Here is a 26,936-nt window from a genome sequence, read left to right on the forward strand (position 1 = left end):
TGCAAGGCTGACAGTTACAAGCATGGCTCCCAAAGGCTGAGGCATGGTAGGACTTGTAGTTCCGCAACAGATGGAGGGCCACAGGTTAAACACTCATGGTTTAGATAGACTTTAGGGGTTCCTGGCAAATGGTCATTATTGTTTTGTACAAGGCATGACTTTGACTATAAGACAATCAGCCAGAATGAACACTAAAAACTGTCAGAGAACGACAACAATGACAGCAAATGACATTTTTATTACAAAAAAAAAGTATTTTTTCTGCATCATATAAAAATAAGGTTTTTCTTTTTACAACGTCATTCTTATTTTTTGGTCCACCTATGTCAAAGTTTAAAGCAGACCTGTGCTTGGCCATACAAAAGAAAAGGTTTGCTGGAATGCCTCCCTCCCCTGCACTGCTCACCTTTCCTTCACTCCCCATTCTCTGTTCAGCCACCAGGAGTAAAGATGCCCAGTACCTCCGAGTATAGAGGAGTATGTGACCGTGTCGGTGCACTGTGATTGGCCCACTGCTGTCACAAGCCCCAGAAGACAGTCTTCAGTCATTTAGGAGCTTTCACAGGTCTTCCTTTCCTTGTCCTGACAGCTGAACAGAGCAGAGGAAGGAAGGAAAGGTGAGTTTCTGTTGCTGGGAGGTTGGGGGGGGGGGGGGGGTATTATCGTGAACCTGTCACTTTGCCCGATCGGTAGACATCTTCATTGACGTTTCTTGTGAGCAGATGCAGGATCTGTGAAGACGGAAGCATAGAGTCTGATCCAGGCGTATCCAACACCCAACGCGCAGTATATGGAGGTCAGCATCAGAGGAACGAATGGGAGGCTCTGCTGCCAAGGACTCAAAGGGTAAATGACCTCACATAGCAGCTCCAGTGGGACCAAACCACAGAGGTACAGGGTCTCCATACAGCCCAGGAGACGGCCATCTTTCCTGCAACAATACCAAGAAAAGGCGATTGCAATAAAAGATACCCAGTAAAGCTGAACTCCATACACGTTACTGAAGCTCTGTGTTCATTATTACAACAATAAAATGTACTTTTTTATTTTTTAAAGCACTGTCAAGTACCAGAATATGACCAAGTAATAGCCTTTTTCAGCTCCTGTACAGAAAAGCTCAGACTGTGAGCAGAAGAAGCAGCAAAAGCAACCAATCAATTGTGCTGCAAAACTCATGTGTTAACAAGACTGACCTAGAACAAGTATGCAGCAAGTGAAGTCAGAACCCCTGATCTACATACCTGCTGATCTTTATATTCTCAAAGTATTAATGATCAGCAATTACAGTCAGGCAACTAGAATTTTTAGAGGAGGTTCAAACAGGACATGAAGGGTCGGTCCACCTAAACCCGATATTTTTCATCTTTGTTAGATGCTGGAGTGTTAAATCGTCTGACATTTTCTTTCATCTCTCAGGGATTCATTGATCTCTCCTATCCCCCCCAATACGTGACCCTCATATCCCCCAATATTTGAACCTCATCCCTCATATCCCCCAATACCTGAGCCTCATCCCTCATATCTCCCGGTACGTGAGCCTCATCCCTCATATCTCCCAATACGCAACCCTCATATCTCCCAATATGTGAGCCTCATCACTCATATCTCCCCATATGTGACCATCATATCCCCCAATACTTGAGCATCATATCTCCCGGTACGCAAGTCTCATCCCTCATATCTCCCAATACCTGAACCTCATCCCTCATATCTCCCGGTACGCAAGTCTCATCCCTCATATCTCCCAATACGTAACCCTCATCCCTCATATTTACCAATACGCGAGCCTCATCCCTCATATCCCCCAATACGTGAGCCTCATATCTCCCAATATGTGAGCCTCATATCCCCCCAATACGCAAGCCTTATCCCGCATATCCCCCAATACGTGAGCCACAGCTCTCATATCCCCCCAATACATGAGCCTCACCCCTCATATCCCCCAATACGTGATCCTCATATCTCCCAATATGTGAGCATCATCCCTCATATCCCCCCAATAAGCGAGCCTCATCCCGCATATCCCCCAATACGTGAGCCACAGCTCTCATATCCCCCAATACGTGAGCCTCATCCCTCATATCCCCCAACACGTGAGCCTCACTACTCATATCCCCAATACGTGAGCCTCACCCCTCATATCTCCCAATACGCGAGCCTCACCCCTCATATCCCCCCAATAAGTGAGCCTCACCCCTCATATCTCCCAATACGCGAGCCTCATCCCTCATATCCCCCCCAATAAGTGAGCCTCATATCTCCCGGTATGTGAGCCTTGTATCTCCCGGTACGTGAGCCTCATCCCTCATATCTCCAAATACACAACCCTCATATCTCCCAATACGCAACCCTCATATCTCCCAATACGCAACCCTCATATCTCCCAATACGCAACCCTCATCCCTCATATCTCCCAATATGTGAGCCTCATCCCTCATATCTCCCGGTACGCAAGTCTCATCCCTCATATCTCCCAATACGCGAGCCTCATCCCTCATATCTCCCGGTACGCAAGTCTCATCCCTCATATCTCCCAATACGCGAGCCTCATCCCTCATATCTCCCAATACGCGAGCCTCATCCCTCATATCTCCCGGTACGCGAGTCTCATCCCTCATATCTCCCGGTACGCGAGCCTCATCCCTCATATCTCCCAGTACGCAAGTCTCATCCCTCATATCTCCCACTATATGAGCCTCATATCTCCCAATACCTGAGCCTCATCCCTCATATCTCCCGGTACGCAAGTCTCATCCCTCATATCTCCCACTATATGAGCCTCATATCTCCCGATACCTGAGCCTCATCCCTCATATCTCCCGATACCTGAGCCTCATCCCTCATATCTCCCGATACCTGAGCCTCATCCCTCATATCTCCCAATACCTGAGCCTCATATCTCCCAATACCTGAGCCTCATATCTCCCAATACCTGAGCCTCATATCTCCCAATACCTGAGCCTCATATCTCCCAATACCTGAGCCTCATATCTCCCAATACCTGAGCCTCATATCTCCCAATACCTGAGCCTCATATCTCCCAATACCTGAGCCTCATATCTCCCAATACCTGAGCCTCATCCCTCATATCTCCCAATACCTGAGCCTCATCCCTCATCTCTCAATACGTGAGCCTCATATCTCCAAATACGTAAACCTCATCCCTCATATCTACCGATTAGTGAGCCTCATCCCTCATATATCCCTCCCGATACGTGACCCTCATCTCCAATATCTCCCAATACATGACCCTCATCTCCAATATCTCCCAATACATGACCCTCATTCTACTTGGTAAATAAAAAGCGGTGATGGGTGGACATCTCCTGCAGAAGTCACCCACTCTGTGCCCTGGTATATTTGGGGTTCACCCAACTAAATATCAGTGAATAAAAGTTAGTGGATTACCTGAAAAGTGCCTTCAATGAGCTGACACTGAACACGGTGAAAACCGCCATTAGAAAGATCTTGATAGGCAACTCTAAAAAAGACATTGGTGAAAAATTCTTAATAATCAAAAATAAAATCTTTACAGCAAATTATTACAACAGGATCAAGTAAATTCTAGAGAGATCAAAACAGGACAAGATTCAATCTTTATATATCATATCACTGCTATAGGATTGAATAACATCCATACAAACTTTTACTAATACAGTATCAAAAATGTCATCTTACCTCTTATTGTACCACAATTCAACCTCAATAAAAAAAAAAGTTTGTAAACAAAAAAAACAAAACAAAAAAAAAAAATGTAAAAAAATCTTAAATCGACACCAAGTCAGAAAGTGAAGATTTCTTATGGTATAGGGAGCAGTAATCCTCAGATCCCAACAAGAATGTAATTGCATTTACCGCATGAGCGACAAACACTAATGTAACTGAGAGCAATGTCATTGAGAATTTTAACCATCTACTCAAATTGCCTGTCCATGTAACCTAGCTATTGTGTGGCCCCCAGAACATGTTAAGGGCTGCACGTGGGACGCCCCCTATATTTATTATGTTAACCACCACTACTCCAAGAGCTATAAGACACCGATGGTTTTAGCCAACCAGTTAACTAAAAAAAATAAATAAAAAAATAAAAAAAATTGAAGGGAGTTTACTTTTAAAGTAAAAAAGTTCTCTGACTGGATAAGGTGGAGATTGTGACATCATCCACCTCCTCCTCCTCACCAACTTGTCCAATCAGAAAACACCTTGCATACACAGAATTTTCTTTCTTTTTTTTTTTTAAATAAAAAAAAAAAAAGGTGTTCTCTGAATAGAGGCGGTGTAAGGCGTGCGACCTCGTGCTCCGTGTCCCAGAAGATCATGACCCTCAAGGTATGCAGTGTGGACTAATACAGTGATTTTTCAGCATCCCCACTGATTCGCAGGATGTCCATTATGGACACTTACATTGAGTAAAGCTGGACCCAATGTCCCAGAGTATCGGTTTAAGCATGTGATCCATACACCTATATGTGCTTAAATTCTAGATTTAGCGGTCCTCCTGGAGTTGAACCTCATGTTTCAGCACAGTCCTGACCATTATTATAATTATACAGGATTTATATAGCGCCAACAGTTTGCGCAGCGCTTTACAACTTGAGGGCAGACAGTACAGTTACATTACAATTTGGTACAAGAGGAACCAGAGGGCCCTGCTCATTAGAGCTTACAATCTAAAAACTAGGGGTCTTTTACCTTGTGCTGTGAAGAGCAGAGGGAAGAGGGAGAAGTGGCCGGTTGTTGCCAGAATCAAATATATCCCAGCATCCTTTGCACTGTGGACTGCTAGTATGCTGAAAGAAAAAAAAAAAAAAGAGACAGACTACATAGCAATGGGTTTCTGGCAAAGTGAATTAATGGCAGGCCTTTTATATATTTCAGTCACTCCAATGGTGATAAATATCCACCAATTCCAACGCTGCAGCCAGTGGCGGCCCGTCCATGCAGGGCACAGGGGCGCCCACCCCCCCCCCCCCACACACAAACACACACACACACACAATCCATGCGCCGGATCCTTATCTACATGCAAGACGCAAGACGCAGATTTCAATGGGGTTTTTTTTTTTTTGGAAGGACATGATTAGAGCCTGAGGCTCTAATTGGCTTCAAAAAAGGGTGGGCGCGGGGCGCAGAGCACTGTGCACTGAGCCCACACAGTTTTGTGACAATAGCAAATCAATATTCGCTATCGTCTTCCAGATTCTCCTCCCGGCCAATCAGGAAGTGATTGGCCTGAGTAGCGGTCTACCAATATGGGGTTTTTCTCTGGCCGATGCCGAAATTTAGAAATCGGGGCGGCCGATATATGATGACAATTTTTGTGGCCGATATTTTGGGCCGATTTTTTTTTTTTTTTCTCCTTCATCTCAAACTGACCCACTCCCACTCCCACTCCACTCCCCCGTTTGCTCCTGTCACTCTACCACACACTTGATGTCCTCAGTACAGATGTCACTGGCAGGTGGCACTGGTTGGTGGCACTGATTGGCACTGGCAGGTGGCACGGGTAGGTTTCACACTGAGCCGATATAGTGTAATTGTGTGTAACTGACATATGTAACTGAATGCAGAGAGAGACCAGCTGTCAAAATTCAGCGGTGATGTCAGGGGTGGGCGGGACCCAGGACCCACCAGCTATCAAACACCAGCCAATGATTGGGCTGCTTAAGAAGGGGGGGGGGTGAGGCCACATACACGTAGCGGCCCGCCCAGATCCCATCACATTGGCTGGTGTTTGATAGCTGCTGGGTCCCGCCCACCCGGGTCCTGCCCACCCCCGACATCACCGCTGAATTTTGACAGCTGGTCTCTCTCTGCATTCAGTTACAGATGTCAGCTTCACACACTCAGCGGCTCTGGCAAGCGTCCAGTGCCACGCTGCTCTGCCAACGGAGTGTGGAGAAGGGAGGCGGAACACTTGTGGGCACGGTGCGGCCAGTGTTTAATATCGGCCTAATTTGGATAATCGATGCCGATTTCTCAAAAATGGACAAATATCGGCCGATATATCGGTCGACCTCTAGTCCTGAGACCTGATTAGCCAAGGAGTCCGAGGACTCCTGGCCAATCAGGTCTCAGGGCCAACTTTCTGTTCGGCCAGGAGGAGAAGCAACGCCTGTTCGGCTGAGAGGAGAAGCCCCTATCCCCCCACCTTTGACATCTCCCAAGGTAAGGCCACTTTACCGTCTGTCTCCCCAGGGGGGGAATTGGCATTGGTGCGAGTGACAGGGGGAGGTTTGTTTGCGAAAAAAAAATATTGAGCGCCAGCCACCACTGGTTGCATCCATTTCAGTGCCAACTGAGGTCAAGCTATGTGCTGGATTCTCCAAATCTGGGAGTCCTGCTGAGAGGCAAGTCCACTCGTATGCTGGCCATACATGTTACTGTCTGACTGAAAAGTCTCCCTTAGAAACACCAAAATTTTGGTATGTATGTGAGCCACTCAGGCTGCAAGAAAGTGTAGTGAGTAAGCGCCAGTGGGTGAAGTGAAACGCGTTGGAATGGAAGCGTGGCCTGCACACAGCGGGTCTTGCTCTGATGTGCAGCTCCCGGGACCTTCAGATCTTAACTACCAAAGCTTTATTATACGAGGGCCTACCTTAAAGAATATACGTTACTCCAATATTTCATATTCCTGATATGTGTTTGTTTGATTCCAATGCATTTGTGGTAAAAATAATCCTGTTCTCTTTGCATTGCTTCTTTTTTGTTTGAAATGCCTGGTGATCCTGCCAGTCCCCCTGCTTTCTTTCTTCAAATGGACCATGCTAGGCATGAGAGCTCTTCAAGGCCAGTGTGGTCAGTTTTCTGGCTGTGCTGGGAGAACAGCCTGCCTGTTCTCCAATAGCTAAGACTTGTGCTGACACAACCCCCCCCCCCCCCCCCCAATATGTTTTGCCTTTCATTTAGATTTTAAACTAAATGCAAGATAAGGGTTCATATATACTTTAACGGTCTATTCAATCTGTACACATTCAGGTGGCTCCATGCACTATATATATGGCTGTTGGTACAATGATAACAATATTGAACAAGCAGAGATTGTAACATGTAATGCCAGCATGAGAGTGGGCTTGTAGGAAGGGAGGAGATACAACTACTGTTATATAAAAACACACCTTAAGAGGAAACCTCTACCCAGCCCATCCAACCATGAACATCAAGATACACTGTTACCAAAAGTATTGGGACGCCTGCCTTTACACACATGAACTTTAATGGCAAGGTCCATAAAGACATGGATGAGCGAGCTTAGGGTGGTGGAGGAGGACCCCCTAGCCAAAAAACATTAAATACAAATAAAACAACACTTGCCCAGACAGATATACACAGTTCGAACCTCCCACCGAAGGCAAGTGCATAGTTATTGACGTCATGGACTCCTTTTGTAATCTTACAGAATAATACCTGCATTGTGGCTCCCCCCCCCCCCCCCATGAGAGATTAAGGTCTTGAATATCTAAAGGCCAAAGAAATCCCTACTGCCAGCTGAATTCAACTTGCAATTGCCCAATCCTATAGAAATAACCCCCTCCCTCCTCTGCATTCCCTTCTCAAGGACCAATGACGGTGCGCTTGTGGCAAGTTAGTCCGATACCGTGTCCAGATGCCACCCAGCCACTGGGTGGCAGGTCACTGGGCTCAAGATCAAGAGGCTGCCAAATTGAGGGTAAAAAGCATGTCTCAGTTGGATATATCTAAAAAAAATGCGAGTTGGGCAAGTCATAATGAAGTTTTAACTCACTTGGGGTGGAGGAACTTGACTGGCCTTTATGGACCTTGCTTTGTGCACTGGTCCAAATCATTTGGTGGAGGGGGGATTATGGTGTGGGGTTGTTTTTCAGGGGTTGGGTTTGGCCCCTTAGTTCCAGTGAAGGGAACTCTTAAGCTGTCGGCATACCAAGACATTTTGGACAATTTCATGCTCCCAACTTTGTGAGAACAGTTTGTTGATGGTCCCTTCCTGTTCCAACATGACTGCACACCAGTGCACAAAGCAAGATCCATAAAGACATGGATGAGTGAGTTTAGGGTGGAGGAACTTGACTGAACTGCACAGAGTCCTGACCTCAACACCTTTGGTATAAATTAGAGCGGAGACTGCGAGCCAGGCCTTCTCGTCCAACATCATTGCCTGACCTCACAAATGCACTTCTGGAAGAATGGTCAAACATTCCCATAGACACACTCCTAAACCTTGTGGACAGCCTTCCCAGAAGAGTTTTATAGCTGCAAAGGGTGGTACTTTTGGTAATATAGTGTACATAGAAGGCCGGCAGCACAGTGGTTAATACAGAGAAACCTCACCTTAATGGAAGGATGGCCAGGAGGATGGCTTTCTCATGTACGTGCCAGCCGAACATAAATGACCCGAGGGCACACAGGACCAGGCAGCGGAGGAAACCGGCAGGTCCGCGGGGTCTCTTCCACAGGAGGAGAACAGACGGCTGGGAAACAACAGGACGCATGTAGTCAATTTATGGATTGCAATAACCTTAAAAGCAAAACTTCACCCTCTCCATCAACATTGACTATTTTCAATCCTTATACGGTTAGCATTAGTAAATAGAGATGGGAAAGTAGATCATATTTACTTGTTCTAAACTTTTTTTTACATATCTTCAGTTACTTCCTGGTTTCCAATCTAGAGAACCCAAGTTGATAAAACAGAGAGGAGAGTTCCTGGTTTCCAGGCCCAGGCCAAAATGATATAATGTATTCCAGGAGTCTTCAGGGAGGGGAGGAGGGGTTTTCACAGCTAAGCACACCTTCCATGCTTGAGCTAAGGGCAGGTGGATTCCAGGAAGTAAATCCTACATGAATCATCTGCTCTTATTCAAGATGGTCATGGCCAGAAATGCTGGGGGGTGTTTTTCAAAAGTGAAAATAAAACATGCAGTGCAGTTTTTGTAGCGGTTGGGTGCGATATGCACCCACAGAGAGTACCTACTTTCTACGGTATTTAATAGAAGTTCATTGTTCAGGTTCTCATACACTTTAGAGCAGATTTTCACTTAAAAAGTACCACTCATCTGCCTACCCCTAACATATTTGGTGGTTGTTTTTTTTTTCTGGGAGTAGGTACCTTTTTCTGACAGGTATTCACTCCCACAATTCTTGTCTAAGTGAGAATTTAGTAAGCTTGGCACCCCCCTTCCCGCAACCTCCTGGGACACATTACACACCTGACAGCACAGCGTAAATTTCATGCATGTGCAGTAGGGATCCGGATGTAAAACAGCAGGAGGTGACAGCCCCCCCCCCCCCCCCCCCCAACATCCAAAATGGTGGCGCCAGGTACTCCCAGCATAGAACTGGCACACGGGAAGATAGTGCTGGACTCCATGCAAGTGTTTAATTTGTAAAAGTCAGCAGCTACAGTATTTAAAGCTGCCGACTTATTTAAAAAAAAAAAAAAGAAAAAAAATCGACTAAAGTTCCTCTTTAACGAACCTGAACACAAAATCTCATAAGCAAATCTCCTCTATAGACTACATGGGTGGTCTCCAAACTGCAGCCCTTTGTCTTTACCAAGCACTTGGGGCACTATTCCTCCCACTGACACCAACAATGGGGCACTATTCCTCCCACTGACACCAACAATGGGGCACTATTCCCCCCCACCGACACCAACAATGGGGCACTATTCCCCCCCCATTGACAATGATGGGGCACTATTCCTTCCACTGACACCAACAATGGGGCACTATTCTTCCCATACTCCTAATCTGGATCCTGATTCTGGGTAAATGACTCAGGAGGCACTAAAGTCTGTTGCTCAGTTATCTTGAATCATAGTGTATATATACACAAATAATAAATAAATTAATTATTATCTATCTATATCTATCCCCTGGTGCAAGGACTGAGCTAGTGCAACGAGGACAATAGAGAAGCTCAGTAGCCATCTCTTTGTTCCTTACCAGGATGGAGAGAAGGGTGCAGATCAAAGTGGCCAGTGGAGTGACGGATGGAAGGATGCTGTGCTCAAACTCCTGAACCAACCCGCCCGTCATGGATCCAGTCCGTATGGCAGCTGGGTCCACCAGATGCATCTTGACACCTGCATCACAAAAGGGTTAGAACTCCCATAACAGATATTCTGGTCCTAATTAGACACTGAGATGACAACATCACTAACCCCACATGCTAAAATATGATATCATAATAATGTCATTTCAAAAGTAACTTTCAATATTTTAAATTCTTTGAGCGGTGAGTGCTGGAGTGCAGATCTCACTGGTGACATGGACACTGAGTAATCAGCTATGTATAATAGAGTGAAGATCTCACTGGGGATATGGATACTGGGTAGTGAGTTATGTCAATACTTTAGTGCAGATCTCACTGGCGACAAGGATACTGAGGAGTGAGCTATGAGTACTGAAGTGAAGAACTCACTGATGTCATGAATACTGAACTGTGTGTACTGTAGTACATAACTCACTAGTGACATTGATATGAAGAAGAAAGATGTGCGTACTGGAGTGTAGATCCCACTGGTGATATGGATACTGGGAGGTGAGCCGTGTGTACTGGAGTGTAGATCTCACTGGTGATATGGATACTGGGAGGTGAGCGGTGTGTACTGGAGTGTAGATCACACTGGTGATATGGATACTGGGAGGTGAGCGGTGTGTGCTAGAATGCAGATCTCACTGGTCACAGATGTCAATAGCAACATGGATACTGGGGAGTGAGCTGTGTGTACTGGGGCGCAGATCGCACTGGTGACATGGATACTGGAAGTAAGCTGTGTGTACTGGAGTACAGATATCAATAGTAAAATAGATAATGGGGAGTGGGGTGAGTACTGGAACGCAGATATCACCAATAATATGGATACTGGGGAATGAGGTGTGTACTGGGGTGCAGATATAACCAATGACATGGATACTCGGCAGTGAGTTATGTGTACTGGAGTGAAGATCTCAGTGGTGACATGGACACTGTGAAGTGAGCCATGTATAATGGGGTGCAGATCTCACCAATGGCGTGGATATTGGGGAGTGAGCTGTGTGTACTGGAGTGAATATCTCACTGGTGACATGGATACTGGGGGGGGGGGGTGAGCTGTGTGTACTGGAGTGAATATCTCACTGGTGACATGGATACTGGGGGGTGAGCTGTGTGTACTGGAGTGAATATCTCACTGGTGACATGGATACTGGGGAGTGAGCTGTGTGTACTGGAGTGAATATCTCACTGGTGACATGGATACTGGGGAGTGAGCTGTGTGTACTGGAGTGAATATCTCACTGGTGACATGGATACTGGGGGGGGGTGAGCTGTGTGTACTGGAGTGAATATCTCACTGGTGACATGGATACTGGGGGGGGTGAGCTGTGTGTACTGGAGTGAATATTTCACTGGTGACATGGATACTGGGGGGGGGTGAGCTGTGTGTACTGGAGTGAATATCTCACTGGTGACATGGATACTGGGGGGTGAGGTGAGTCTACTGGAGTGCAGATCTGGCACAGATATTGGGTAGAGAGCTGTGCATGTAATGAAGTTCACATCCTTTTGATGAAATGAATAATGGAGGAGCAAGCTGTGTGTGTAAGGAGTTCAGCACTCACTAGATTCTTTTAATGCACTTTTTTCTTTTTGTGTGCAGGATTCACTTTCGGAATGTGCCAGTATTGGGTGACTTCATTTCCTGTGTATCCCGGTATTTTGTGTCTACCGATGAGTGTGCACTTATTGTATATAGTAGGGAAAAGTAATTATTTGATTCCCTGCAGATTTTGGAAGTTTGCCCACTTACAAAGAAATGAAGGGTCTATAATTTTTATCATAGGTGTATTTTAAATGATAGAGACAGAATATCAACCAAAAATCCAGGAAAAAAAAAAAAACACAACATGATACAATTGAGTTGCAGTTCAGTGAGTAAAATAGGGATTTGATCCCCTACCAACCAATAATTCTGGCACCAGTATGTGCTCATGTGGTACACAGATTAGTCCTGTCAATTTAAGAAAGGTCAACTCATTATGTGTATAAATGACACCTGTCCACAGAATCTTTCTTCCATTCATACTTTACCATCACGGGCAACACCAAAGAGCTGTGAAAGGACGTCAGGGACAAGATTGTAGACCTGCACAAGGCTGGAATGGCCTACAAGACCATCAGCAAGAAGCTTGGTGAGAAGAAGACAACTGTTGGAGCGATTATTCACAAATGGAAGAAATACAAAATAACCATCAATGGCCCTCGGTCTGGAGCTCCATGCAAGATTTCATCTCATGGGGTGAGGATGATCATGAGAAAAGTGAGGGATCAGCCCAGACCTACACGGGAGGAGCTTGTGAATGATCTCGAGGCAGTTGGGACCACAGTCACGAAAAAAAACATTGGTAACCCAATACGGCGCCATGGATTAAAATTCTGCAGGTCCCAATTCAAGAAGGCACATGTACAGGCCCGTCTGAAGTTTGCCAATGAACATCTTAATGATTCAGAGAAGGATTGGGAGAAAGTGCTGTGGTCAGATGAGACCAAAAGTAAGCTCTTTGGCATTAACTCGACTCGCCATGTTTGGAGGAAGAAAAATGCTGACTATGACCCTAAGAACTCCATCCCTACAGTCAAGCACGGAGGTGGAAACATTATGCTTTGGGGCTGTTTCTCTGCTAAAGGTACAAGGCCAACTTTGCCGCATTGAGGGGCACATGTATTGTAAAATCTTGGATGAGAACCTCCTTCCCTTAGCCAGAATACTGAAGATGGGTCGTGGATGGGTCTTCCATCATGACAATGACCCAAAACATACTGCCAAGGCAACAAAGGAGTGGCTGGAGAACATTAAGTTCATGGAGTGGCCTAGCCAGTCTCCAGACCTTAATCCTATAGAAAATTTATGAAGGGAGCTGAAACTTCAAGTTGCCAAGAGACAGCCTCGAAACCTTAAGGATTTAGAGAAAATCTGTAAAGAAGAGAGTGGACCAAAACCCCTCCTGAGATGTGTGCAAACCTGGTCACCAACTACAAGAAACGTCTGACCTCTGTGCTTGTCAACAAGGGTTTCTCCACCAAGTACCAAGTCATGTTTTGGAGATCAAATACTTATTTTAGTCACTGAACTGCAACTCAATTTATAACATTTGTATCATGTGTTTTTTTTTTTTCTGGATTTTTGGTTGATATTCTGTCTCTATCATTTAAAATACACCTATGATAAAAATTATAGACCCTTCATTTCTTTGTTATTGGACAAATGTAGAAAAACTGCAGGGGATCAAATAATTATTTTTCCCTCACTGTAGGCTGTATGGGTTTAGTTTTGAAATTTTAGAAACGTTTAGAACCTTACCAATAATAGAAAGCACTTTATCTGCTGCGTTGTATAATGCCCAGAAATTTGGAGCCCAGTAAGCATGACAGAGACCTCTCTTGAAGGGAAAAAGGCGAGAAAGGACTTGAGGAAGTTGACCCTTAAAAGAAATGTGAACAGGAATGTTACTTTCATCATTCAGTATATTAATAATAATCATCATCTTATAGTGTTAAAAAAACAGATCTTGTTGGCATATGTGACTGCGTTCCAGAATCAAAACCCTCCATTAGCTTTTGTGCTTGTCAATTATTTTATATATCTTTCAATGGATTCTGTTTAGCCAGTCATGCAATTCACACACCCACACCACACAGTCCAGGAAGGGACACCACTATTTCCTGGTTAGGATTTGTAGCTTCCTGTGTCACCTGACCACCTCTAGCCTGCTCAATGAACGGTGAAGGAGAATGAACACCTATTTAATCAGCAGGCTGGCTGTACAGCGAAGGAGGGCTTTGTAAATCACAAGACTGAATGCAATATTTTGACATATATAATAAAAATACATATATGTGAATAATTATGCATCTAAATAAATTAAAAGTAGATTTTTGTTTCATGAAACCGATAATAAATACTTTCATGCATTTGCTTTATTCTATAAAAAAAAAAAAATTATTACCTCCCCTGAATTTACTTTTGTATGTGCCCTCCAGACGCACTGGCCCATTCTATATGTTTCCCCCTGTGTCACCAAGACCTATGGAGTCCGCTCTATGTGTGCCCCCACTCCCAAATCTGACAGACAAAACTTTTTCTTTTAGTTTTGGGTTGGGTAAGGAATGGTTAGAATCTGTTAGTTCTTTAAAACAAGCCCTCACTGACCCCTGTAGCTGCAGGTACTCTGGGGCAATTCTTCCTAGAGGACTTCAGTGCTCCTGCTGTGACATTTGAGGGTGAATCACTCTGCATTGCCTGTAGCTACAGAGGTCAATGGGACCTATGGAGTCCCATAGGAGTCCGCTCTACGTGTGTCTCCACCCCCCCTCCCCCCAATCTGACAAAACTTTTTCACTTTGGGTTGGGTAAGGAATTATTAGAATCTCTGTTGGTTCTCTAAAACAAGCCCTCACGGACCTCTGTAGCTGCAGGTACTTTAGGGCAATTCTTCCTAGAGGACTTCAGTGCTCCTGCTGTGACATTTGAGGATGAATCACTCTGCATTGCCTGTAGCTACAGAGGTCAATGGTACCTATGGAGTCCCGTAGGAGTCCGCTCTACGTGTGTGCCCCCCCCCCCCAATTCTGACAAAACTTTTTTTGTTTTGGGTAAGGAATGGTTAGAATCTCTGTCGGTTCTTTAAAACAAGCCCTCACTGACCTCTGTAGCTGCAGGTACTCTGGGGCAATTCATCCTAGAGGACTTCAGTGCTCGTGCTGTGACATTTGAGGATGAATCACTCTGCATTGCCTGTAGCTACAAAGGTCAGTGGGACCTATGGAGTCCCATAGGAGTCCGCTCTGTGTGTGTGCCCCCACTCCCAAATCTGACAATCAGACACACTTTTTCTTTTCTTCCGTTTTGGGTTGGGTAAGGAATGGTTAGAATCTGTTGGTTCTTTAAAGCAAGCCCTCAGTGACACCTGTAGCTGCAGGTACTCTGGGGCAAGTCACCCTGGTTAGAGGACTTCAGTGCTCCTGCTGTGAAATTTGAGGGTGAATTACTCCTCAGTGCCTGCAGCTACAGAAGTCAATGCAGGATTGTTTCAAACTTCATTCATTCGGTGCTGTAAACACTGGAAGGTCCATAGCCTGGCCACAATTTTACATGTCATAAAACAATTCATACCATGTACACAAAGGGTCCAAATGAAACTGTGAACACGAACAGCACAATAACAGCCAAAGAGAGGAGTCGCAGAATGCTGAAACTTCTCCATTTTAAAGATCCATCTACAGAACAAAAACACATCGGTGTCAGAAAGGAAAGCAGAGACCAATTTTCAAGCAGATAAATCTGCCTCTGTCTGCCAATAAAATCCTTACATTTTTCTGTGCATAGACCACGTTCTTTCAGTTTCCCTCTCAGCTAGGGAGTTTTGTCTTAGGGCACTTTCACACTGGGGCGAAGGGGGGGGCGTCAGCAGTAAAGCTCAGTTATTTTTAGTGTCGCTTTACCGTTGTTTTAGCAGCGCTTTTTGGGGGTTAAAAGCGACAACAAAGCGCCGCTGCCGAATCGCTTTGCGGTATTTTTAGTGCCTGAAAAATGCCTCAGTGTGGAAGTAGCCTTAACATTAAGAGAACTATAGGTTGTTTATTTTTTTATTTTTTTTAGGAAAATAATCTTTTTTATTTCTTTTATCAGTTACCCAAGGGTGAGGACCTCATCCCCACCCCACGTGACAATGCTGGGTCAAGCACCTTGCCCCCCATATCCAAAGTACAAAAGTACAGGGAATTTTTTTTCTGTATAGAATGGTGGAGGAGTGAAGGAAGTATGTGCTGCTGAGGGGGACATTTAAGTAAGAGCCCTTTCATACTGGGACGGGCATCGGCGGTAAAGCGGCGCTATTTTTAGCACCACTTTACCGTCGTTTTAGTGGCGCTATTCGGCCGCTAGCGGGGCGGTTTTAACCCCCGTTAGCGGACAAAAAAGGGTTAAAACCATCCGCAATGCGCAGCTGCAGTTTGGCGGCGCTGCCCCATTGTTTTCAATGGGCAGGGGCGTTTTAGGAGCGGTGTATACGTCCTGCAAGTGCACCGCCCAAGTGTGAAAGCCCTCTGGCTTTCACGCTGGGACTGCAGGGGAGGTGTTTTTTCAGGCACCATCTTTAGCCCAAAAGTGCCTGAAAAATGCCTGTGTGAAAGTGGCCTTAGAGCCCTTTCACACTGGGGCGGGGGGGGGGGGGGGGGGAGTCGGCGGTAAAGCGCTGCTTTTTAGCAGCGTTTTTCGGCCGCTAGCGGGGCGCTTTGCAGGCGCTGGCCATTAATTTCAATGGCAGGGGCATTTTACACCACTCCCACAATGCCCCAAAGATGCTGCTTGCAGGACTTTTTTTCCTCATCCTGCAAGTGCACCGCTCCAGTGTGAAAGCACTCGGGCTTTCATAAAGGGGTGGCTTGAGAGGCGCTTTACAGGTGCTATTTTTAGCGCAAAAACACCTGAAAAGCGCCTCAGTAGCCTTAAGTGCCGCTAGTTTTAGCAGCGCTTTACCGCTGTTATAGCGGCCCTTTTCCACCGCTATTCGGGCAGGAGCGGGGTGCTTTTAACCCCCTAGAAGGGGTTGAAAGCATCCGTGTAGCACTGCTGGCTAAACGCTTTGCAGGCGCTACCAATGCATTCCAATAGGCAGGGGCGGTTCGGAAGTGCTGTATACACTGTTCGCAAACCACTCCAAAGATGCTGCTTGCAGGACTTTTTCTAACGTCCTGCCAGCACAGCGCCCCAGTGTGAAAGCACTCGGGCTTTCACAATGGGGTGGCAGGGGAGGAGTTTTTCAGGCCCTTTACAGGCGCTATTTTTAGTGCCGAAACTCCTGAAAAAAGCCATCAGTGTGAAAGGGGTATAATGGAAATGTGGCTGTCTCAGCCTGGGCTCCGACCAGGCCACGCCCCCATCGCGTTTCCCCCCCCCCCCCGCCCCGGAGCTTGATGATGAGGATTTCAGGCGGGGGAGGTTATATGCATCATCAGCTGCCGCATAATAAGTATCAGTATCAGGTGTGTATAGTGATCTGATAGCGGAAGCAGTAGCCCAATAGACTTGCTGTGTATGTGAAAAAGAATGATAAAAGAGAAAATACATCAAGAAAGAAATAAAATCAAAAAAATCAAAAATCAAAAACACGAGAAGAGGAAAAAGTGAAAACTGAAAATATAAAAAAAATAATAAAAATAAAACAAACAACGAAAAAATAAAAGGTGAAAAAATGTAAATAAAAATGGAAAGATAGAGATGTGCGACTCCCGGCCAGCACTCCCAGTAGTTTGGGAATGATTGGCATCATCGAGCGGCACCCACATTTGTAGATTGGTTCACAGAAAAGCCGGGCATTACACTTTCCTTCCAGCGGCTGAGTATGAGCGGCTTGGGAAGAAGTGAATTAAATGACCTTTTAGCTTTACCTTGTATTGGCCAACCTGCAGTTAAAAGTATTTCCACAACAGAAAATGCTAAAAAAAGAAAAAAAAAAAAAAAAAAATGCAAAACCTGTTTTTCAGAATAGTGTTGAAATCCAGACACTGACCTGTATTATCAGAAGTGAAGCAGTACGATCGTAACAGATAGATGCCATAGGCTGGGGCGATGTACAGATAGATGTGCTTGAAGTTCAGCAGCACAGCAAAGAGGAGGGCGCTCTCCAGATGCCTCTTCTGTAGGAAGATTAAAGGGTCAGTTCACACGAAAAGTCTTATTTTACAGCTTCACCCAAAGAGAATTTTTTTTCTTTTTTTTTTTATAAAACTTGAATACTGGTCAAATGTTTCCTGCTACCTTTGGCCCTGCCAGGGAGATCCCTCCTTTCATTTCCTGATGTTGTAACTGAGATAGCAATGAAGAGAGTCAGGTCACATGTATGATAGGAAGTTCCATACTCTTCGTTCGGCCGCATCGCTGGACCGTAGGACAGGCGAGTGTCTGATTATTAAAAGTCAGCAGCTACACTTTTTGTAGCTGCTGGCTTTATTTTATTTTTTTTCGGTGGAATTCCACTTTATATTTGGATATTTCCGAATTAACGAATTTGTCGAAATTCGTTAAAAAAAGAATTTGGAACGAAACGAGTTGCACGTGTCTACTTACCAGTTAAGTCTGCCATAATGTGCAAATAGGCAATGCATACTAACACATTATGGATAGCCGCTCTCAAGAGCCCCCCCCCCCCCCCCCCCCAAAAAAAAAATATGCAGTGTTTAAAATCTTCTTTAAAATTAAAAAAAAAAAAAAAAAAAAAAAAAAGGAAAAGAAAAATTAAAAAAAAAAAAACAAAAAGAAGGAGGTTTTAAGATTTGATGTGGTTTTTAGGCATGCAAGCAAAAACCTAGCCTAACCACAAGCCAAAACCTTCAATGGGTTTTTGTATCTAAACCCCGAAAGACAAAAGATGTAATATATTGCAGTTTACCAGTCCTTAGATGTGGTGGTATTAGATTCCCCGCCCCCTTTACTTTTACCTGGTGATCCTGCCAGTAACACACTTCTAGTCCCTTCATGTCTTCACTGTATCTATAGAAGCAGAGTCCAAACATGTCTGCCCTCGGTCACCTCCGACACACGCAGGGCGAGGCGAATAGTAGTTTTCAGGAGAAATAGAACTTTGTTTCCCTTTCAGTTCAGCGCACAGGAACTGACATGACATTTCTGGCAGGATCAACAACAGGTATTTTTTCTAACTGCTGAAAATGTTCTTAGCCTGAAAACAATAAAACAATTGCAGCCACCGCATCCAAGGACTGTTAAGCTGCAATATTCTGTATTCATTTTTTTTTTTCCTTGCGATCGGCAACTTGGAGAACGAATCGGTCGCCGCCGGAAGTTGAGCATAGAGATTTCTGGTGACCAGATGGTCCCAAGTCATCTCTATGACCCTCGGAGGCCCGGGTGCTACATTATGATGTCACCTCCGGGCCGGCAGAAGTAAACAATGCTGGGAATGCAGCTGGGAAGGCCGAGACAGTATATTTATTTGGATCTCGGTCTTTGCAGCCTGGGAGGAGGAGAGATGTGGGGTCTTATTGATCCCACATCTCTCCATAAAGAGGACCTGTCACACACCATTTCTATTACAAGGGATGTTTACATTCTTTGTAATAGAAATAAATAAAAGAAGAAAAAAAAAAATAAAAAGGAAAAGAGGGGAAAAGGGAAAAAAAAAAAAAAAAAGGAAAAAAAGGAAAAGACAGAAGAAAAAAAAAAGAAAGAAAGACAGAAGAAAAAAAAAAGAAAGAAAGACAGAAGAAAAAAGAAAGACAGAAGAAAAAAAAAGTAAAAAAGTAAAAGAAAAAAAAAAAAAAAAAAAAAAGAAGAAAAAAGAAATTTAAAAAGCACCCCCGTCCCCGCGTGCTCGCGCACAGAAGCGAACGCATAGGTAAGACGTGTGTATAGAAAATGGGGTGATTGGCGCTACCCTATATGGTGCTAGGTTGTTAGTCAGGAAGCAGCATAAATATTATACTGGATTCCTAACACCAGATCAGCAGTGAGCGTGCTCCCACAAGGAGATATAGTATGTGAATATTAGAACAAATATCAGTGCTTAGAAAGCGTATATATCTACAATCTAAAGAGTGAGTGTGTATTAAAGGATTAGATACATGCTAACTCCAATTAGCTGTGATTGAATAGTAGAAATGAAAATAGAAAAAAATATAAAACGATATATAAATCAATAATAGCATATAGGACTATATAACATGAGCGTGCAAGGGTGTCCAGGGGAATCCACACCCTATCATACAAACGCTAGGCGTGTGAACATACCCCACTAATATAGTGGAATAAGTCCACATTTAAAAATGAATATGTTAAGTGTCCAATTTGTTAGCCCAAAAATTGATCGAAGTCAAAAAAGCATACATGTGAAAAATAGATAGTCCAAAAATGTTCAGTGTTCCATATATAAAGTGACTGTAGTGATCCCCCAATGGGGAAAAAAAAGGGAATCACTACAATGGGTAGCGCCAATCACCCCATTTTCTATACATACCTCTGTAAGTTCCCTTGGGAACCCAAAAAGGGTGGGCAGCAACCCATACTATCCTAAGCGTGGAATCTATTTTAAATTTGCATAGGTAAGTCACGCCCACATATGTAAATGGATTTCAAATCACACGTGAGGTATCGCCGCGTGCGTTAAGAGCGAGAGCAATAATTCTAGCCCAAGACCTTTCCTATAACTCTAAAAATGTAACCTATGAAAAATTTTAAAGCGTCGCCTATGGACATTTTTTGTCCCACCATTCCACAAGTGTACGCAATTTCAAAGCGTGACATGTTAGGTATCTATTTACTCGGCATAACATCGTCTTTCACATTATACAAAAAAATTGGGCTAACTTTACTGCTTTTTTTTTTAAATTCATGAAACTGTTTTTTCTTCCCCAAAAAAAAATTAAAATAAAAACGCGTTTGGAAATGCTGCGCAAATACCGTGTGACATAAAAAGTTGCAACAACTGCCATTTTATTCCCTAAGGTCTCTGCTAAAAAGAAAAAAAAATATATAATGTTTGGGGGGTTCCGAGTAATGTTCTAGAAAAAAAAAAAAATATGATGATTTTTACATGTAGGAGCGAAGTGCCAGAATTGGCCCGGATGGAAAGTGGTTAATAAACTGCCCACTAGATGGAGCTTCTCCCCCAATCTTTACACACACAGGAACAGGAGTGGTGGGGGAAATCGCATTCAATTCAGACAGGAATCACACGGCATTCCTGTTCAAACTGCGTGCGATTCTTTGCGACAATTTTTTTTATATTGACGCAAATCACACCACAAAGAATTAGTACTTGGGGTCAGTGAGTACTTGACCGAAAGCATTGGTACTCGTGATTAAAAAAAACAAAAAAAAAAAAAAAAAACACACAATATCAGTGCAACCCTACCCTTTTTACACTTAGAAAATTAATTGACTCTCATGGTTTGGCGTGTGAATTGCGATCATCCCTTACAAATCTGTAGAAGAGGAACCTAAAAAAAATGAGATTTTTAAAAAGGCAATATAACAAAGAGTATATTTAGAAAAATTAAAAAAAAAAAATATATATATATATATATATATATATATATATATATATATATATATATATATATATATATATATATATATATATATATATATATATATATATATAAAAACTATATTAATACACTAAATTCATAAAATTCTTATGGAAGAAACCAAACCACAAGAAAAACACACCTACATATATTTGAATGATATTATACAATAATGGACAGAAGAGGCAAAACCCTACTACAATCATGAAATCATAAACCATCCAAACAGATGACAAAAGATGATAAGTAAGTAGAGAAAAGTCCAGACTGTGGTTTCTTTCATAAGATTTTTATGAATTTTGTGCATTAATAAAAATGTGAGAGATATATATATATATATATATATATATATATATATATATATATATATATATATATATATATATATATATATATATATATATATATATATATATATATATATATATATATATATATATATATATATATATATATATATTTTTTTTTTTTTTTTTTCCTAAATATACTTTTTGTTATATTGCCTTAAAAATCCATTTTTTTTGAGGTTCCTCTTCTACCCTTTTTACACTTTGTCCAAAAATAAAAGTTTTGGCTTTAAAAACATTGGAAAAAAAAAAACTTTATTGGGGCACCAACAGTTCACTGCTGCCCTGTTTTTAAAGGCTTGGTCACACCTTAAAGAGGAACTGTGGTCCGATCACATAATTTGTAATAAAAACATCTTTGCCATTATGAAGCTTCCCTCCAACCACTTTGCATATTATTTTATATATACTGTGATTCTGTACTTGCCAAATATGCTGCAGAAATCTCCCTCCGCTGAGTCTGGCTGCAGCCATTTTAACTGTGGGCAGCTGAAGTCGCTGCCTGTTCACTTCCTGGATTTACACAGAGGCACACCTCCAGCTCTGCAGCTCTCATTGGCCCTCTTATGACTCATCTCTCCTCCCTTCCTGGCAAACTCTCACAAGAGTGAGAGAGAGAGAACTGTGCATGAGGTCATAAGCCTAGGCTAATAACAAGACAAGAATCAGGAAGTGGGCTGTATAAAGGGATTAACTGGCAGAAAAAAATGTTTTACTATCCAAAAGTTAAAACAACAAGGGCAAAAGATTGTTTTACTATCCAAAAGTTAAAACAACAAGGGCAAAAGATTGTTTTACTATCCAAAAGTTAAAACAACAAGGGCAAAAGATTTAATAGATGGAAAAAAAAAAAAAAAAAAAAAAAAAGGGTACTGAAGGTCCGCTTTAAATTATTTTAGTAGCCACCAAGCTTCTCTCCTGCTTTAATTTCTCATCCTCCATTGTGGTGCACTATAGCGCCCTCTGTAGGTGCCATGCAAAATAAATGCTGCACAGCATGCTGGTAATGGTGGAATGAGGGGGCCCTAAAAGCTCCGACTCCAAGTAGTGTTGGGTCAGCGGTATCAGTACCGGGGTGACAGTACCTTTCAAAGCCAGTTAGCAATGGAAGCCGCCCCCCTCTCATATTTTTACCCCCCCCCCCAAAAGGTTCACTTTATGAAATGTGCACCGATTGCAGCTGCCGGCGGGCACAGGAGGAGCCGCACTCTTACCTATCAGTGGGCACCTCAATGGCGTTTACCTGAAATAAGCGGGCAACCGACAGAAGCATAATCCCCGAGAGGAAACCATTGTACTGGAAGTGGATGTCTGATGTTACACTCAGGAAAGTCAACTGAATTCATGGCCACAACTTATCAGCTAACATTTTGCCTTCCTTGATCCCCCCCCCCCAATTAACATCAGTATCCGTCTATCACTTCATACCTTATTATAGACCCAGTGATGTCAGTAAATGTAGGTAGGTAGATGATGGCTGGTGGGAGGAGACGGCAGAGTGCTGTACATGGCTTCCTGAAGCCATCATAGTAGTACTGATGCAAGCAGTGGAAGGAGTTATGCAACATTCAAAATGTCTTACATAGATAGTCAAGTTGAAAAAAAAAAAAAAAAGACAAGTCCATCTAGTTAAAAAAAATGTAATAAAAAAAATAGAAAAAAAAACAAACAAAAAAAATTATATCTATATATCTCTCTCTCTATATCTATAATAAAAAAAAAAATGAAGGGTGGATGTCAGTCTGGAGGAGAGGGCTTTCCCAGACAGGCTGTATTTGCATGCAGATAACACACCCACATGTGATGCTGAGCTTTTATAACTGAAAGAATTGGCTTCCAATGAATGAAAAGGGCGGGCCATGGACAGTCAGGGTAGGGAGGAAAGAGCTAGATAACGCTGGGTCACCTCCTGCCAGGAAACAAGGCGGGCCTTTATTTGGACTTGCGCAGTGAAATCAGTTTCAGTACAGGAGAGGAGGAGCCGGTACACCTGTGTGCAGGACTAAAGAGGAGCTCGGAGTTCAGCTTTAATACTGCATAGCAAAAAGAACGACATTTGCAGGGTTGAAGGAAACGCACGAAAAAAAAAAAAAAAAAAAAAAAAAAAAAAAAGACAGGCTGGTTGTACTGAAGTGGATTAATAAATCCACTTCAATAACAACCAGCCTACCGGTAGGTCAAGGAAATCTCAAAACAAATCTTTGAAAATATTATTTTACCGAAAGGGTAGTTGATGCTTGGAACAGACTTCCAGCAGAGGTAGGGAGTCAGTCAACAGTAAGTGTATCATGCTTGGGACAAACATAGATCTATACACAGACTAAGGAAAAAAAATAAAATTTAAAAAAAAAAAAAAAAAAAAAAAAAAAGAAGGGAGTTAAAAAAAAAAATTACAAACACCATGTATAAATTAGAAACAAAAAACTTGTAATGTTGTAAAAAAAATAAAGAAAGAAATAAAATAAATATTATAATAAGAAGAAGAACAATAACAAAAAAATGAAAATTAAATAAATAAAATACAACAACCATGTATAAAACAAATTCAAACCAAAAATACAAAACTGTAAAAAAATTAAACACAAAAAACATTTATAAATAAAAGAAAAAACAAAAAAGGGCAGACTCGATGGATCTGGTCTCGTTTCTGCCATCACTTTTACAGTGCCTTGAAAAAGTATTCATGCCCCTTGAAATTTCCCACATTTTGTCATGTTACAACCAAAAACTTAAATGTATTTTATTGGGATTTTATGTGATAGACCAACACAAAGTGGTACATAATTGTGAAGTGGAAGGAAAATTATATTCATTTTTTTTTTTTTACAAATAAATATATGAAAAGTGTGGCGTGCATTTCTATTCAGCCCCCTTTACTCTGATACCCCTAACTAAAATCTAGTGGAACCAATTGCCTTCAGATGTCACCCAATTAGTAAATAGAGTCCACCTGTGTGTAATTTAATCTCAGTATAAATACAGCTGTTCTGTGAAGACCTCAGAGGTTTGTTAGAGAACCTTAGTGAACAAACACCATCATGAAGGCCAAGGAATACACCAGACAGGTCAGGGATAAAGTTGTGGAGAAGTTTAAAGCAGGGTTAGGTTATACAAAAAATATCCCAAGCTTTGAACATCTCACTTAGCACTGTTCAATCCATCATCCGAAAATGTAAAGAGTATGGCACAACTACAAACCTACCAAGACATGGCCGTCCACCTAAACTGACAGGCCGGGCAAGGAGAGCATTCATCAGAGAAGAGCCAAGAGACCCATGGTAACTCTGGAGGAGCTGCAGAGATCCACAGCTCAGGTGGGAGAATCTGTCCACAGGACAACTATTAGTCGTGTTCTCCACAAATCTGACCTTTATGGAAGAGTGACAAGAAGAAAGACATTGTTGAAAGAAAGACATAAGAAGTCCTGTTTGCAGTTTGTGAGAAGCCATGTGGGGGACACAGCAAACATGTGGAAGAAGGTGCTCTGGTCAGATGAGACCAAAATTGAACTTGTTGGCCTAAAAGCAAAATCCTATGTGTGGCGGAAAACTGACACTGCACATCACCCTGAACACACCATCCCCACCGTGAAACATGGTGGTGGCAGCACCATGTGGTGGGGATGCTTTTCTTCAGCAGGGACAGGGAAGCTGGTCAGAGTTGATGGGAAGATGGATGGAGCCAAATACAGGACAATCTTAGAAGAAAACCTGTTAGAGTCTGCAAAAGACTTGAGACTGGGGCGGAGGTTCACCTTCCAGCAGGACAACGACCCTAAACATACAGCCAGAGCTACAATGGAATGGTTTAGATCAAAGCATATTCATGTGTTAGAATGGCCCAGTCAAAGTCCAGACCTAAATCCAATTGAGAATCTGTGGCAAGACTTGAAAATTGCTGTTCACAGACGCTCTCCATCCAATCTGACAGAGCTTGAGATATTTTACAAAGAAGAATGGGCAAAAATGTCCCTCTCTAGATGTACAAAGCTGGTAGAGACATCCCCAAAAAGACTTGCAGCTGTAATTGCAGAGAAAGGAGGTTCTACAAAGTATTGACTCCGGGGGGGGCCATACAAATGTACCCCACACTTTTCACCGATTTGTAAAAAAAATTTGAAAACCATTTATCATTTTCTTTCCACTTCACAATTTTGTGCCACTTTGTGTTGGTCTATCACATAAAATCCCAATAAAATACATTTACTTTTTTGGTTGTAACATGACAAAATGTGGAAAGTTTCAAGGGGTATGAATACTTTTTCAAGGCACTGTAGAAGTTTCTATCTAAAGTCATTAGTTTCCTGCTGAACGGGCCGAATTTCAATCTGTCTATGGCCAGCTTTACATGAGTATGATTATTAAAAAAAAAAGGAAAAGAAAACAGAAGAGTTATTTGGAAGGATGCCGGGTTTATTTTTTGTGTCTGTTCCCTACTGTAGTATTTCTCAGTTCGGAATCACTGATCAATGAGAATAGGAGTCGCCTGTCTATAAGGTTTCCAAGACAAGGAGCCGGCAGTGACAAAGGATCCGGAGGACGGGGCCACAGCAAGACATCCAACATTCCCGGAAGTGTCAAGTCCTGTGGATTCTGGCGGAAGGGAAGGGAAGGCAGGTGACCCGAGCCGCTTCTTCTAAAGCAGGGAACTGCAAATGAGATCTTTCAATACAAAATGACAGGTTCTCTTTATGAAATAAGCCCAGTTTATTGCAACAATCCCTCATGTAAGGTGACAAGAGATCCACGGCCAACACAATACAACAGTTAAACGAAAAAGGATACGATCCACAACGAACGGCGAGGATAAAAGTCGGCCGCTCCAGGAGATCCCTGCGATCCGTCTTCCCGTCTAAGCTCCGACAGCACCTGGATCCACACAACAAACGATACGGTGGAACAGGCGCACGCATTGTACACATTTGTTCACACAGCGATTAAAAAGGAGATTTCCAAACAAAAAACAAATATTTCAAACTCGGGTGGACATTAGACACGTGCACTGACAAAAAAAAAATGTGTTCGTTTTTGCTTTTTTCGAAAATTCAAAAATTTGAAAAGAAATTCCAATACTTATAATTTAATAGTTATTAGTTAGTTATTTCAAATTTTACTGATTTTCTTTCTTTTTTTTCAGATTTTCACATTTCCGAATTTCCAAATTTTCGGAATTTAAAAATCCGAAAATTTGAAAATTTAAAAAAAGAAAAGAAAAAAAAATATCAGTAAAATTTGAAATAACTAATAATAACTAACTATTAAATGATAGGTATTGGAATTTCCTTTCAAATGTGGCTGTTAGTGAACGTAACGAATACAAATTTATCTGAAGTTATGAATTATCCGAAATAACGAATGCCGCATCTAAACGAATAGAATGGAACAAATTAATAATAAAAAGGTATTATTATTATTATTATTATTATTAGATCGTTACGTTCCATTCTTTTAGATACGGCATTCGTTATTTCAGATAATTCATATTCGTTAGGTTCACTAAACAGTCAAATTTGAAAGGAAATTCCAA

The 26,936-nt window shown here is 42.5% G+C and overlaps 1 protein-coding gene across 1 annotated transcript in view; it reads right to left on the reverse strand.

Moving 5' to 3' along the window:
- Positions 1-218: 218 nt before the first annotated feature.
- The window catches only part of ALG8 (ALG8 alpha-1,3-glucosyltransferase), a 35,118-nt gene continuing 8,400 nt past the window's right edge, over positions 219-26,936 (reverse strand). Inside the window, 11 exon segments of the mRNA XM_073612816.1 lie at positions 219-931; positions 3,409-3,481; positions 4,693-4,790; positions 8,308-8,447; positions 9,924-10,063; positions 13,322-13,442; positions 15,134-15,237; positions 17,532-17,658; positions 22,654-22,721; positions 26,195-26,204; positions 26,206-26,278. Coding sequence (XP_073468917.1) covers positions 700-931; positions 3,409-3,481; positions 4,693-4,790; positions 8,308-8,447; positions 9,924-10,063; positions 13,322-13,442; positions 15,134-15,237; positions 17,532-17,658; positions 22,654-22,721; positions 26,195-26,204; positions 26,206-26,278 — 1,186 coding nt within the window. The 3' untranslated portion in view covers positions 219-699.

Source organism: Aquarana catesbeiana, linkage group LG02, assembly GCF_042186555.1.
Source record: "Aquarana catesbeiana isolate 2022-GZ linkage group LG02, ASM4218655v1, whole genome shotgun sequence".
Classification (NCBI taxonomy): Eukaryota; Metazoa; Chordata; class Amphibia; order Anura; family Ranidae; genus Aquarana; species Aquarana catesbeiana.